This window comes from Podarcis cretensis (assembly GCF_951804945.1).
Source record: "Podarcis cretensis genome assembly, chromosome: 11".
NCBI lineage: Eukaryota > Metazoa > Chordata > Lepidosauria > Squamata > Lacertidae > Podarcis > Podarcis cretensis.
In genome coordinates this window covers 49060045-49076357 of record NC_137180.1, presented here as the reverse complement: position 1 = coordinate 49076357, position 16313 = coordinate 49060045, and the positions used below count along the sequence as shown (strand labels likewise).

The window sequence follows — 16313 nt, the reverse complement described above, 5'->3', positions numbered from 1 at the left end:
TGGAGAAATGGATTGATTTTGTTGGCAAAATTATTGAAGGGACCTTTTCCCATGGCTATTGTAAGGTTCTAGCACAGTGAATGCTTGTTTGACGGACTATTGCTAATACTATAAATGTCATCTAAAAATTGTACTCATTTTGCTGTTCCTAGAACCTGTGGAACAATCAACTTCCGTTCAAATGATTGAACAAGAGAAGATGAGTGATGTTGAGGATGACCTATCCAAAGTATGCACTTGATTTTTTTTAATTAAAAAAATCCTTTCTATATAGATAACAAGGTTGAGCCTGACAAATCCATGACTTTAGATTTTTGCTGGCTCACTTCTGTGTTACATTTGTGCTGCTGGAATTTGTTGAATGATCAGGTATTGTTTATTTACAGTATTCATTTGAATCTGGAGTGGGGCTTTTTGGGAGTAGTATGTTTGTTTTATGCTGTGTTTTATTACAGCATTAACTACTTCAATCTTGTTGGAGAAATGGGGAGCAAAGAAATTGCCTGTGGTGTAAACGCAATTTGTTTTGGCTCATTCATTTGTCCCCCTGCAGGTTTTTGAGGTTCTACAAATCCCTGCAAATTCTGTTTACTCAGTTGTGGGATTGAGTGTGAATACCTCAGGAGGCAATACCTCTGCAAAAAGCACTCTCAAATAAAACTAGTTTTTTTAGTCTCAACAAGTGTTTCATTTATAAAACAAAAAAACACCCAACAATTTACCACTACCCTTCTTGGTTTTGCTGACTATGCTGGGGACTGTAGCTCAGCAATAGTGCACATAAATTTGTTTTCAGAAGCCTTTCCTAAAGTGCCCTTCATCTTGAAAGGGGCTTTACCCACACATATATGACATCGGGTGCAGGATAGGAGGGTGTGGCCTGGAAGAAATGGCCTCATAGGCCAAATGGGGATGCCCACAGGTTCGCTACCTCTGTGCCAAGTTCTCGGGTTGCATCCCTGGTAGAGCAAATTAACCCAGAATCTTTCTGAGAGTTTTCTGAATATCTGAACTCACCAGTATCTCATCCTTTAATTGTCCATTTCTCCAGGTCAGGGCTGGGCAATTTTTTTGGCTCATGGGCAAGATCTTTATCTAGTCCTACCCCCTTAGGCTAGCATGACTACCCACCTGTCAATCACATGGTGTCATTCTGTGACATGTGCTTGGCAGATGGGTTGTCCCACCCACTTACATTTCAAAATCCCTCATGCACTGTTTTCCTGCTCAAATATGAAAAACAACTATATTTTGCTATCGCAAGCCATTTCAGCCTAAGTAGCACTTTTGATCCCAGCCTTAATCATATGTTTCCATTGACAGTTTCATTGACGCTAATGGGAGCTTCTCCCCAGGTAAATAGTGGAGATTTAAATGGGGGAGATATGGATTTGAACTGCAGTGAGGGGCAAAAGGTTGAAGCCTGTCTACCCTCCTCCTCAGCCAGGGTTCCAGTGCGGGCCATTTGTAAAAGAAAAGTCCTGCGCTCATGGGCAAAACATGTGATTGACCTCACATGTAGCTTCACCCTTGGTTTTCATATAATTTTTGTTTTCAGGTGAGCTGGAGATGGTCATTGAATGGGTGCCAGAAGTTGAGCCAGGGGTAGGAACCAAACCAGGGGTGCTGAGCTAATGGTTTGGGACCAGGAAACAAGCGGAGAGCAATGAAAGACCTATCATTTCCTAGACAAAGTTCCAGCCTTAACATGAAGTCTTTATAGCCTTTCTTGTAGAGGATAGTCAGTGGCTGGCCTGGGACAACATGGAGTTATACCAGGGGTAGGCAACCTAAGGCCCGGGGGCCGGATGCAGCCCAATCGCCTTCTCAATCTGGCCCACGGACAGTCCAGGAATCAGCGTGTTTTTACATGAGTGGAATGTGTCCTTTTATTTAAAATGCACCTTTGGGTTATTTGTGGGGCCTGCCTGATGTTTTTACATGAGTGGAATGTGTGCTTTTATTTAAAATGCATCTCTGGGTTATTTGTGGGCCATAGGAATTCGTTCACCCCCCCCCCAAATATAGTCTGGCCCCCCCACAAGGTCTGAGGGACAGTGGACCAGCCCATGGCTGAAAAAGGTTGCTGACCCCTGATTTATACAGTCAGTGGGGACATTTTTTCTGACTGGGAATAGAAAGAGCAGGGCAGGAACAATTCTGACTAGGAATCAAAACTGAGTCAAAGTGTCTAAGCTCCTCCCCATGCAGTTTTCCTGCTTTGGCCCCCCCACCCCACCTCACAAGCTATTTTCAAAAGTAAAATCAGTCACGCAAGTCCAAACCATAGGAACAGATATAGTTTGGCCTTAAGTTGTTTATAAATAACCTCAGTGACATCAGGCTGGTCTGTCTTGGCCAAATGTCTTGCTCTCTATTGAAGTTAGAGAACTTCAGTTACAAATAGGTGTGGTTCTATTCCTCTAATCAAATTAATGTACAATTGCCAAGGTTTCCTCTCCTTGTTTAAATTTCTCCCATAAAATTCCACAGCTTTCGATTCGCGCTCAGCTTGGTGCAGCAGCAGAGAGCTTATTAAAGAAAGGAAAAAGCATTCCGGATGAATTGCTAGTTGGCATCATGGTGGAGGCTATTAGGTATGGAATAGATGACTCTGCATGACTCTATTTGAATGTGGTTAAATGTGTCTGTTGTTAGGGTCAGGCTTTGCCATCATTACGATGAAGAGTAAATTGCTCTGGTAATAACCACTCATTAAAATAATTGAGCCTATTTCTAGAGGGAGATGCTATTCATCACCCCAGGAAGAGCAACCTTATTTGCCATGCACATATAGATCAGAAAGCATTACAGTTAATGCTCACTGAATAGCTTTCATCTTTCCCTATGCCCCTTAAAATAAAAGTTAGGAGCATGTATCCATGCAAAATTCTACATGATATTTAGCAGACCTGAAATACTTGGTATAAATACCAGGAAAGGGTCCATTGTATTATAATCCATGCAGTTTATAATTTTTTCTTGATTTTCTCTTGGGGTTTTTCTTGTCTATTTAGACAGGGGTTTTTTTTTCTGTGAAGAGGTTTTAGGGCATTGCAGACACCACAGCCAGTGATTTTTGAACAAGCTTGATTTATTAGATTTTTATTCCTATGTTATTTTTATTTTCTGATAGGCAAAAGCTGTAGTCGAGCCTATCTTGTGGAGTCTTTTTAGCACAGAGATGCACAATATGTGACCCACAAAGACAAATGCAATCCTTCAGCCCAATATTGCGGCCTTCTAGGTACCTGACAACACCCCTAGGTGCTTGCCATCCCTAGTAAGCAACCAGAACAAAAGGTTTACTGAGTACCTAGAGGGATCCATTCAGCTTTGCAGATCACAAGTTGTTCAGGTACAAGACCTTTAAATACCCCTTTCAGTTTCTTGTACCTGTACAATGAAGCCAATGTGCTTTATATATGTTCAGGGGTTAACTATTAGTGCTCTTGGAGAAGCTATGTCATGGAATCATAGAGTTTGAAAGAACCATGCTAGCCGGAGTATGTAATGGGTTAAAAAGGCATTCTGAAAAGCAGTCATGGGAGGTTGCTAGTGGGTGTTGGTGGTAAGAGGCTGCTTAACCACCACCCCTGCCTCCAGCTTCTAGTCTACCTGCAAGGTGTGCAATGTTCATATGGGGATGGTCTATTTGTAACCCTAGTAACACCCCTTTTCAGGGAACAGGGTATAGCGTAGCCTTACTTCATTTGGTTTAATGGTCATATTTCTAAGGAATACGAAGTATAAAATGTTATAGCCAATGGACTACAGTAAAAATAGCCTTTGCCACCTTCTCACGTTCAATTCCCTCACTTGGTGTGAGACACAAGAATATGTTTTCATCATCTTGTGAATGTAACTGAAGTGTATAGTTGATTGTACTCTTCAGTTATCTTGGCCTGGTGAAGAATCACCTGCTGACCATGCTGTGCATGGGGAGCACAAGCCATAGCAGGCACCCTCGTTTGGGCTAGTTGGGCCAATAATCGGACCTGATAGAAGGCAGTTTTCTATGCACGAGATGTAATCTGCTCTGCCTTTGTATGTACACCAGCCATTCAAAAGACTTTGCTAGATTAGATTTCTTCTAATCTATTAGACTCCCCAAAAGAGAAATTTGGACTAGCACTACAAATATGGCAATGCTGAGTCGACAAAGAAGTTGATTTGGGTGTTTGGCATCTGTGTTCATGGAATGAAAATCAGTTCAGGAGACCACGCAGCAGAAAACAGTAGTCTTTCCATGTGGTTTGTTTTTAGCCTTGGCTCAGCTGAAATGTTCTTTCTCCTTCCCCACCTTTTCTTTTCAGACATCTTTATTTCAGTCCATATTCTTCTAGAACTCTTTTGAAATATTTAAATCTGCCCCTTCTAGGATCTAATAACTGCAGAGGAAAATTATTTGAGTGCTGGAACAATGGTTATAATCTTCCGAATGTGCTCAACTTTGGTTCTGCTTTTCCTTTAGCCGACTGCCACCAGAAAGCGGCTGGATCTTGGATGGATTTCCGATGACACTGAATCAGGCCAAACTGCTTGAAAAGGCACTGACAAGGCGAGATCCTGACCAGACAGAAGCAATGGCTAAAAACTTTAAACCTGTGTTGGTTCCAGATCCATCGGCTCTAAAAGAGCCACCTGTGCACCCACCTGCTCTTGACTTTGCTATGTTGCTTGAAGTTTCAGACGACACTGTCCTGAACCGGGTGGCATTTGTCAAGTGTAAGTTTAAAGTTCAATGCATGCAATTAAGGCACAAACCCGTCCTGACAGATTCACATAACTGTGTTAATTGCTACTATTGCACAATGGCCTATTGCCTATGCATTTGTGGTTACGGCTTTGTCTGTAGATTTGTGGTTGAAGACCGGAGATGGCACATCCATGGCATTAGATATTCTTATGGATCCACCAAGACCCTCACCAATTTTCAAGTCATCTGTGGGCACTGGCGGAGGAAGGGGGGTGCGGTAAGTGCAGCCCGCGTCAGGTGTCATCCCGGGGTGTGTGTGTGACATCACTGCATCACTCCCCCGGGATGCTCAGCGCAGGTGGCACCCCCCGGGATGCTAGCCCCGTCCCCGGGTGCACAACATGTGCACCGCTCCAGGTGCTGCAGCAGCTAGCTCCTCCTCTGTTTGTGGGGAGTGCGTGGGAAGTTTGTGAACCACTGGAACAGACAGCAAATGCACTCCAAAAATCTTACCTCCCAGTGGGACCTGTAACAAATGTTGCGGGGTATCCTCACATCTCAAAAAGAGTGTCCTGTTCATTGTGCCAGCCAGCCAGCCATGCATTCTTTCAATACACTCAATTTATCCCCACCTAGGGTCTCCCCCCCACCCCATTACACAGCTGGAACATAATCCAGGGGTCAGCAAGGTTTACTTTGCCTGGGCCAGATCGGTCCCGTGGAGATCCTTCGCGCCCATGATTTTCGGCGTCTGCGCAGATGCGATTTCTGACGCTGTGGAAGCAAGTCCCTGCACCGGTTTAGCACAGTGCGCCGGGACTCACTGAGCAGGCAGCTCAGTTTTGGGGTGGCTTGTGGGCCAGTTAAATGGCCTCCGTGGGCCGCACGTTGCTGACCCCTGACATAATCCATTCTAAGAGTCACATCTATTGCTCCCACTTTTGTCTCTAGCCTCACCCACCACTGCTTGTGAGATGTTGCTTACAAGGGAATGTTGCTCTTGAGGTAAATAAGGTTCCTCATTCCTGCTTTAAGCTTTCTTTCTTTCTCCCCCCCCCCTGCTCTTTTGTAAACACTGGTGTGTGTGTCCCCTCCCCCCAGCATGCCAATACCTTGCTCATCAACGTTCCTCAGTAAGCTAGTTTTGTCTGAAAAAGTTCCCCCACTCTTGCCTTAAACCGTGTACTATCAAAGCATTCTCCCTGGAAATTTCCTTCCCAAAATTCTTATTTTTTATATATTTTGCTGAACAGCCGACTCCCATCAAGGCAGGCTAGGAGAAGGTGATCAAGTTTCAGAAGTTCAATTCCATGACGCAGAAAAAGATGATTCTGTGAGGAGCCAGATGCAGCACAGGTGAGTCAGTTACAGTCAATATGAGAGTCCTGTCAGATTTAGACTAAAGGTCCATTTAGTGTAACATCCTGTTTTCACAGCTGCCAACTAGAGACCTGTGGGAAGCCTGAAGGCAGGACCTAAGTGCTGTAGGACCACCTCAGTTATGAGTCTCCTCAACTGGTATACTGAGGCATATTTCCTTAGACACTAGTGGTGGAACATAGCCCTATCCTCCACAAATTTATACAGTCTTTTATAGCCACCTAAGATAATGGCTATCACAGAACACGTGGGAGTGGATCCTATAGTTCAGGGGTAGTCAACATAAAGGTAAAGGTAAAGGGACCCCTGACCATTAGGTCCAGTTGTGACCGACTCTGGGGTTGCGGCGCTCATCTCGCTCTATAGGCCGAGGGAGCCGGCATACAGCTTCCAGGTCATGTGGCCAGCATGACTAAGCCGCTTCTGGTGAACCAGAGCAGTGCACAGAAACACTGTTTACCTTCCCGCCGGAGTGGTACCTATTTATCTACTTGCACTTTGACGTGCTTTTGAACTGCTAGGTTGGCAGGAGCAGGGACCAAACAACAGGAGCTCACCCTGTTGCGGGGATTCGAACTGCCAACCTTCTGATTGGCAAGTCCTAGGCTCTGTGGTTTAACCCACAGCACCACCCGCATCCCTGTAGTCAACATGGTGCCCTCCATAAGTTGTTGGACCACAGCTCCCATCAGTGCTAGTCAGCCCTTGCCATTATGGCCAGTAGCCGCAAATTATGGGAATTCTAGTCTGAAAACTTCTATCAGGCACCACAGTGACTATCCCTGCCATTATTTAACTGTGCTGTGTGAAGAAGCACTTCCTTTTGCCTGTCCCAAATTGTCCAATATTCAGCTTCATTGGATGGTGCTAGGTTCTACTTTCTCCACGGCAGACGTAATCCACCCTCGCCACCTTGCCCTGCTCCCAAATTTGCCCAGCTGCTTAAATTGCTTGTTATTTTGGCTTGACACTTTGCCTCCTCTCTTGCCCATGGAACAAAATGAGTAAACAGCCCCTGTGTGGTATAGTGAGCAAAGTATCAGACTAGGACTAGAGAGAACCAGCTTGAAGTCCACACTCAGCCGTGAAGCTCCCAGGCAGAGAAATTGTACTTGGCCCAACTTCCTGGATGAGCATCAGAATCCACAGAACTAGTAGATAAATACCAGATGAGGAATCTGATAATATGCCATTTCACCAGTGTTTTAGGGACATTCTGCTGGGACTATCAATAGGCATTAAGTCGTTTTTATTTATTTTTTATTTTGGGATTTTGAAAGCTTCTCTAAGACCTGATTTGTGTGTGATTCTGATTTCACAGAATTATAGGTTTCCTGGAGACATGGCCCAAGCTAGAAAACTGGTATTCTGAGCAGCAAAATATATTAATAAAGGTCAATGCAGAGACAGAGGAGAATCTGATGTGTCAAAGGGTAAAAGAAATTATAACGGAAGAAATTGTTAAAATCCAAAATAAAAGTAAGTAATGCTATTCCAGTGCTTAGATGAATGTTTACAAATACAAATATTTACATATTTAAAGGCTTCCAATAATCTGGCTGAATTTTTTTCATGTAATGGGATAAAGAAATAGTCCACAGTCTGGCAATGAATACCCTTCCCTCATATCTTTACTTCCCCAGACCTTTGGGATATAACTAGCTGGGGGCAGAGAAGAAATTCAAATCAGTTTGCATTTAAAGGCAAGCCCACCTAATTTGCTGTTTCTGAAACAGTAAGTGAACTGAAACACAGCTGCTTTTCTCTGAATTTTGCACCACAGTTCGCCAAGCAATATACACAAAAATGCATATCCTAGGATGGAGTGCACATAAAATAGATATATTAGTGAAAAGGAAACAAGGATGAATTATGCTAGGGAAGATTGCTTTGCCAAAATTATTAAGCAAAATTGCGTACAAAAATGTGTACGTTAGGAGAAATTCACTGACAGAGTTTCATGAAGACTTTTTTAAAAATGCAAATTGATGTAGAAATTTGGAGAATTTAACTTAAGATTAGAAGAATGGAGAAGTTAAGAAGAACTGAAATTGAAAGATTCACCCATCCCTATAAATAGTTCATTATTTGATTCAAGCAAGGTGTACCAAGATGATTGATTGATTGATTGATTGATTGATTGATTGATTGATTAAAAAGTGTTAAATACACAATACCCATGCAGCAGGAAAAATCAACTGGTTATTCACACACCATTTCCCCCTCACCAAAGGCATGAATAAACAAGGGTGCTTTTAAATGTTGGTGGAAGGATGTCAGTGCTGCAGACAAGCACAACTCCATCAAGAGGGAGTTCCATGAAGCCACCACAAAGAAGGCTGAGTCTGTTACCATTGCAAATTGAGCAATTCTCCCCCCTGTATCTTAAAACTCAAGCCATCGGGTATTAGGGAAGGGGCTCTTGCAAGTAACTACACCTCAAGACACTCAGGGCTTTCAATATTAACCCCCAAAACTTGAATTGCCAGAGATCCCACAATGCATTCGGATTCAGTGTGACGCAATCCCACTCTGTTGCCCTGCTTAATGAATGGGCGGCTGCATTCCATCCCAGCTTCCAGACCATCTTCAAGGGCAGCCCTGTGGTGGAGTGCATTGCAGTAATCTAGCAGTGAGCAAATCCTTGGAGTTTATGCATTGTATCCATTGCCTTCGACATCCTGGGGAATAACTTTCTCAAGTTGTGTACCAACAATGTGGCAGAGAGATAAAGATGTACGGGTTTGTTGTTGATTTGTATGTGTTTTGCTGCTGAAGGAAAAGAAGAGGAAAAAAGAGAGGCTGAAAGACTGCAAGCGCTAGAAGCTGCCAAGCCTTTGCCACAAGAAGAGGTTCCAGCAGTTACGGTAGAAAAGGTGGAGGAACCAGCCCCCGCTCCTTCTCCAGAAGTGCTGGAGCCGCCACCTGTGGCACCTAAAGGTTGGTGGCGAATCATATAAATACACTGTAAATCAATCATGAATTCAGGAACCATAAAATGAGCTGAGAACACTTTTTTTAAAAAAGTGACAAACTGTTCCTTCCTAAGCAAAAGACTGTGAAGGATTTCATGGCGGATGAAGGTTTAGTGATCTCTACTTGAACTGATGTAATATTTTACCTCCACTGACCTTCTAGATCATGTGACTGGTCTGTTAATAACTTCTTGTATGTGCAACAAACAGGCTCTAAGTGTCACAGATATAACAAGCACAGGTGCAAAATCTTAAGTCATGCTTGGAGTAGAAATCGATGAATTTTCGGGAAAACCAAAAGAGATTCTGTAAGTCTAGCGACATTTATTCTGCAAGTGTTTTACATCGATTTCAGCAGGTTTGCTCTCAGTATAAGTTAGTTGGGTATCTCTTTCTATAATTAAGCTGAGCAGAAACAAGCAGTTCACATGTAAGTAGCCATTGGACCAAATCCATGTGAATGACTTTCCCTGCTGTAGCCAAGTGTGTGATATGCTTGAGCATGGACAATGTTTTTTGTGGCCTGTTATGGCTGACACTTTCCTGATCTCTTACTGTGACTAAGAGGTTTGGAGTGAGCTGCCAATACATTTCCTCCTGCCCCCCCCAACCCCTGCCTTCTCTTGTGCCTCTTCCCACTGGCCTTCCCTACCCCCACCCCAACAGCCTTAGTTAGGGGAATGGTGTGATTTTGTGGGAAATGCCTTCTCCATTATTAAGGGCGAAGGTTCTGCTGAGAACCTTTGGCTCAGCTCTAGAGCTACATCTGCACCAGCCCTGACAAGATTACCTCTTAACCAGGGTTTGCAAATTAGCATCATGCTCTGCTTTCAGACCCCGGTTATTGTTAACCCTTGTGAAAGTTGGGGCAGATGTAACCTCTAATTAAGGCATTGTGGGAAGTTTCGGAGCAGATGGTTGTGAAAGAGGCAAAGGTGCCCTTAATCTCACAGCCTGCTCCTGATCTCATAACCATGTTTAGAGATCTGGAACGCTAAATGTGTGCCGGAGCTGTGAGTTGAAACAGCTGCATATGCACACACTTTCTCAAACACATCAAATTTCTGAAGTGGTGGCTGGGGAGGAGGAGAAATGGTCTTACAGGAGACTTGCAAAAGCCTTCTGAGCATGCACAGACATTCCATTCTCAAAAGGAACTTTGGGGAGTGGAGTTTCAAAATAAAGACCTGCAATTTCCCAAGTTACCAATGCATGCTCTGAACATGCTCAGCAGTCTTCACTTCAGAGTAAGGAACTCCTTAGGACTGAAGGAAGTTGGGGACAACCTGTGGTCCTATGGAAAGGGCCATAACCCAGTGGTAGAGCATCTCCTTTGTATGCAGGAGATCCCAGATTGAATCCCTGGCATCTGCAGCTAGGGTTGGGCATGTCCCTTCCAGAACCCCTAGAGTCAGTGCAGACAATAATGAGCTGGATGGACCAGTTAGGAAGCTTCTTTTATTCCTATGTTCCTCCACATGCTGTTGGACTACAATTCCCACCATCCCTGGTCATTTACCATGTTGGCAGGGGCTGATGGGAATTGAGAGTTCAATAGCAGCTGAAAAGCCACATGTTCCCCACCCCTGGCTAGGGATTAACAGCCCTTGGGTTACCCTGGGGTGGGGGACTACAGCTTTCTATTCCTCTTGCTCAATGAGGAATAGGGGGAGGAGAGAGAAAGCCACACTTTTTAGAGTTCACATGTGCTGAAGTAGCTTAGAAGCAGCCTTCAACCTTAGCTGCAGTAGCTGCTGTCCCTCCGTCACCATCACCCTCCTGCAGTTTGTAAAAGTGTGAAAAGCAGACAGTGGGAGGGAAGCAGGCAGGTGAGAGAAGCTGAGCATCACAAGCGAAGGTGAAATTTGAAGTTGGTCTTGGCTCATAATGGCTACCATCGTGTTTTCAAAGCCAGAGCATGGGGGTTTCCACTTCCAAACAAACCCTTCTCCCATCCCTCTCCACCCCTGCAAAGAAGTGTGGTTCTGCACTGACGTGGCTCAGTTAACATGTGCCAGAATGTTTGTCTGATACATATGGAATTTCTCTACAGAGTCCCCCCCAGGAGAGTCGCCTAAGAAGGGTAAAAAAGGAAAGAAAGATAAAGGAGACAAAGGAAAAGAAGGTAAACCAGGTAAAGTACGGATTTATTTAATTTTTACAGCACTCTTTTGCTGACAGCCACAAATGACAGCTGATTTCACTTTCACCTTCTCCTCTTCCTCCAAAAGCATCTTGGCAAGTTTTGATTAGGCAGGGGAAACATTTTGGTTGGCAAAGGGAAGACATTCTCAAACCTGAAGCCTGACCTTTCCCTGATATATACTATAGGGCACCTTGAATGATATATAATATACTCATAAAATGTCCATCAGTCAAAGGCATTCAGGGAAATCAACCAATGTTTGTTACTCACAACCTATTAAAGTAGTCCTAGGTAAAATACTTTCCCAAATGTTAACGGTGTGTTTATATTTAAGGCACTCCACGAGGGAAAGAGAAAGGGAAGACTGCTCCAGCTGCAGCTGAAGATGTACCGCCTCCCCCTCCTATAGAGCTACCTCGAATTAAACCAGGATCAGATGAATGGGTTTACGTCGATGAGCCACTTCCTCAAGTATGGCAGTCCAAAATCAGCATTGCATTATGGTGGTCTTCCTTCCTTCCTTCCCCACCCTCACCTTTGCCTTGATGTTTTGAATGGCTTCCAATGCCATGGTAAACATAAAATGGAAAAGTTTTTTTTTGCAAAACTGGCTGGCCAGTTCTTGAGTCATATGCACTGCAGCCTCCCCACAGGTCACTGTAGAAGGCAAGAAAAGTCTTAAAGCAAAGTTATTGGGTTGGATTTAATGTCATGCTACAACAGATGTTCTGTCAGCATAAACATTTCAGCTTGTCAGATGGAACGATTCCCCTTTCCTCCCCCTGTGTGTTTTTCTGGGGGTTCTCCTGGCTCCCCCTGGGCCAGTTTGGGGGGGGGGTGTTGTGGAGAAAGCCCCATTGCACAAGATGAGGCTTGTTAGATGAATCCCATCCATGGTGGTTAAGGATTTGAGTTAGGAGGAGGAATTTTAAAAGTGCAAGATAAGTAAAAGGATTGTTATTAGTATCATCCTGCCCAATTTCCAAGTCGTTTGCACATATATCCTCCACAACACCATTTGAGATAGTTTACTGAAAGACAGAAATTGGCTGAAGGCCACCCAGTGAGCTTGGAGATTTGAAATGAGGGCATTCCCTTTCCATTCATAACACTTTGCCTATAGCATGACACTGGCTCTTGCCAAGAGGGTGGCTGTGTCAAGCATAGGATCAGCAATGACATGGCAAGAAGGCATGGAAGTTGAGGTAAGAGAAGAAAATAAAATAAAAAGGTAGAATACGGTGCAATAACTTAATATACCCCCTTCCTGACAGCATTTTAGTTAGGCAGCCCATTGGTTGGCACATAAAACCAATGTCTTTTAAACCTTAACAGGAGGTGCCTGAATTTTTAGTTCCTTATTGGGAAACGGTGGAGAAAACCTATAAGAATAACATCAAAGCCACACTTCGATGCCTCAGAGGTGAACAGCATGTCATCATTCATTATCTGTCACATGCTAGGTAAGCCAGGGGGATTTTATGACTCAATGATATGCACTGTTCCTGCCACTATCTTTCATTTATTGAACCTTTGGCTTCTTCTCATTTTGTTGTGCACAGAAATCATTTCAGGGAATTCTTAACACGCCCCGACCACAAGCAAGAGTTTGTGACTCAGTGGCAAGCCGATTATAACTCAGTGGCTGATGACCTGTGGGAAGACGATGAAACGAAAGAGGAGCTGCATCAAAGGGTTACAGTAAGTGGCATCTGAAAGTGTTAGATCACTTGCTGAGCTTTGTCAATCTGGATCTTGCCCTGAAGTAAACGAGAGTGCAGAGAAAACAGACTGTAATTCTCAAGAGCCTAACTCTTGAAGTCTCTGGTGTTTTATCGGATAGAGAACAGGCAAATCTGTCAATTTCAATTTTGCTCAGTTTCTCACTTTCCCTATCTGAATTTCAATTGGACACATTCCTGCATCAGTTTTTTTTTTGAGGATTGTAAAAACCAGTTTGCAAGCATTTTAGTGTGTATTTCTTCTAATGCATCCATTTTTGTATGCAATTTTGCTGAATACGATAATGCATTGCATAGTATAATTATTAGAATGCATTGTACATTATTTTTATTAATATATGCATTTTTATGTATACTTTCCCCACAATATGCACATTTTTGGAGGCTTCTTTTTGCCTGGAAAACTGCATGTGAATATCAAAGAATGGCTGCATTTGAGTTCACCTGGGAAAGGTGTCCTACAATCAGAGGAGCACTGCGGCTCTCCAGTAGGAAGAGGAAATATTTGAGGCTCATCTCCTGACTTTGGTGTGATATATCTGGGATGCCTGTACACTGGGGTGGAGAACCTGTAGTACTCCAGCAGTTATTGGGCTCCGGCTCCCGTCAGCACCAGCCAGAATGGAGAATGGTCAGAGATAATGGGAGTTGTAGTCCAATATCTGGAGGGCCACAGGTTTCCCACTCTTGCTGTGCACCTTTTGCCTAAGAGTCTGCATGCATAGATGCAAAAGTTCTTGTGGCACAAGAGCAAATGCCATTTTCAGTATACTTTTAGAAATTTGACTTGGCTGTGTCATTTCCATCAGTGCATTTTTGCTGTTTGCAAGACAGGCATGAAATCGTCACGTCAGATGATTAGACGTTAGGTGCATGAGAGCTTACATTGCAATACTGAGGAAGTGTGAGACTTTAACTTGAAATTAAATAGCAAGAGAATCGGGACTAGAAATCCAGCCCTACCACATGACATACCCAAAGCTTATCTCCAAAGGCACATAGCTAATGTGGCTGCTGACCACAACACCTGTTTAAGTTACTGGGAAGAGAAATTTATGGTATCCTCTTCTCTGGCAGCTCAGTGACTCAGGCAATAGAGTAATGGAAAACTGAGTGGCTTAAAAGGAGTAAAACCTGAAGCTTGGTTTGGTTCAGGGGGATATTTTTGCTTCTTGTGGTAGAAGGCACCTGCTTTTTCTTAAGAAGAAAAAAATTCTCAGCCCTTATTCATAAACCACTGAGATGAAAGCCATTAAGATAAAAGTCACATCCATCAATATCTGAATGGGAAACTAAGTTATACAAATGTGCAGTGATATGAAAATTTACAGGCTACATGTTTATGAAACGAGAGACAACAGTATAATAATCTTATTCCAAACTGGCATAGCTTCATTATTTACTGAGAAAGTTCCTGTTTTAAGACACGTTTTCAATAGATCGCAACAAACTGCCATAGTAATGTCACTATTTATGGCAAGTGTGGGAAGCCTTTGGCCCTCCAGATGTTGCTAAACTACAACTCCCACCACCCCTGACCATTGGCCATGCTTGCTGGGGTTGATGGGAGTTGTAGTTCAGCAACATCTGGAAGGCCAAAGACTGCCCACGACAACACCTGGAGGAGAAGAAGAAGAAGAGTTTGGATTTGATATCCCGGTTTATCATTACCCGAAGGAGTCTTAAAGCCGCTAACATTCTCCTTTCCCTTCCTCCCCCACAACAAAAACTCTGTGAGGTGAGTTGGGCTGAGAGACTTCAAAGAAGTGTGACTAGCCCAAGGTCACCCAGCAGCTGCATGTGGAGGAGCGGAGATGCGAATCCGGTTCCCCAGATTACGAGTCTACCTCTCTTAACCACTACACCACACTGGCTCTCACTGGAGGGCACCCTATTGGCTAACCCTGGTGTGGGGCCTCATTTAGAAACTGATGTGTGAACTGGAACTAAATATCAAACATGCACTTAACTGTCATTTTTATTTCTGTTGTGTTTTGGCAAAGCATTTTTGATGTTTGGGTACTTTTCATTTTTCATCTTTTCAGGACCTAAGAGATCGTCTGTGGGATATCTGTGAAAACAGGAGGGATGAAGCTGAGCAAGAGCGCAATGATATCATGAGTGATGGCTGGCTGCCAGACCGATTGGCACTTCTGATGAACCACATCTTTTCACTTATGCAGGTCTAGCAATATTATGTTGTTGGTGTATTTTTTTTAATAGTCTAAATGGGGGAGGGGCTGACTTTTACACTGATGTGTGTTTTGAAGCTATAACCTAACTAGGCCATTAGCGAAACATATTTAGCTACTCTATGGCTACGAGCAGCATCCTCTGCTGTGCAAATTGAAGAGTTAAGGTCTGGTAAGCTGCTCATTGCTTGTATTCTCATTGTGCTGCTGGATCCAGCTCTAGGGATGTAAGAAGGCATCTTCTCCCATTCTGCCTATGTTTGTCATATGCAGCATCGTTTCCATTCATCTACAGTTTGTCTTCCTGTCCACTGTCCACTGTAGCAAAACATTACTATCTTATTCCACCCCATTCATTTTAGTGCAAAAGTGGGGGAAATGCAATCAGTTAGGTATTGAAATGCAATCAATTAGGTATTGTTTGGGGACTGAAAGCAACAACAGTGGCAAATACCAATTGCATTCACTGGATTGGCTTCCTTTCTGGACATGGGAAGCAAACACCAGCAATCTCCGATGCCATTTCTGCTTTCATCAGAATTCCCTAGCATTTGTATTCATGCATCAGTGTTTATGCAGCTTGAGACTGGTTTGTTTATTTAACAAAATTTGTGTTGCACTTAGCTTATAAGTCTCCAAGCAGTTTACCAAAAAGAAAAAAAGTTGGGAAATGAAATTCAGATCATCATCGCTGTGCAAATCAGCTTGCATTCCAGAATTCATTCTATGTAGTGCAAGGCCAAACTGGTTGCTGGTTCGTAGCTTTTGGCTCAGTTCTTTCTCATTTTGCTCTGCCTTCCTTTGCTTTGCCCTTGTCTTGCTTTTGCTTCACTTTGTCTAGCCTTGCCATGATCCCAGGACTTGACCCTCTGGCTTGGCAGTAGACGGATCTGACAATAGAGCTAAAGAGCACGAGGCCTAAACCTTTGACCTGGTGTGCTTTTCTTCACAATTGGATAGCAACACTCATGTTGATTGGTTTGGGGTTCCCCCCTCCCGACACACACACCTTTGAGACTGTGGCTTTGTGAATTTTCCCATGAAAACACAGCACCATTTTTGCTTTTCAGTTATATATTTAGAGGCTTCTGTTCTAATAATAAATCAAAAGTATGACAGGTGCATAATGCTTCTTGCCTGCACTTTGAAGGAAGAGATGCTCTGAACTTGCCAAAATCC

General features: G+C 43.5%; 1 protein-coding gene across 4 annotated transcripts in view; it reads left to right on the top strand.

Moving 5' to 3' along the window:
* Positions 1 to 16313, top strand: part of SPEF2 (sperm flagellar 2) — a 94724-nt gene that overhangs the window by 36784 nt on the left and 41627 nt on the right. For all 4 annotated transcript variants that reach the window (XM_079994658.1, XM_079994657.1, XM_079994656.1 and 1 more), the window contains exons 14-24: positions 153 to 229; positions 2494 to 2597; positions 4475 to 4728; positions 5953 to 6055; positions 7401 to 7558; positions 8858 to 9019; positions 11108 to 11188; positions 11535 to 11671; positions 12536 to 12663; positions 12763 to 12901; positions 14988 to 15125. In XM_079994658.1, coding sequence (XP_079850784.1) covers positions 153 to 229; positions 2494 to 2597; positions 4475 to 4728; positions 5953 to 6055; positions 7401 to 7558; positions 8858 to 9019; positions 11108 to 11188; positions 11535 to 11671; positions 12536 to 12663; positions 12763 to 12901; positions 14988 to 15125 — 1481 coding nt within the window. The remainder of the gene's footprint in view (positions 1 to 152; positions 230 to 2493; positions 2598 to 4474; positions 4729 to 5952; positions 6056 to 7400; positions 7559 to 8857; positions 9020 to 11107; positions 11189 to 11534; positions 11672 to 12535; positions 12664 to 12762; positions 12902 to 14987; positions 15126 to 16313) is intronic.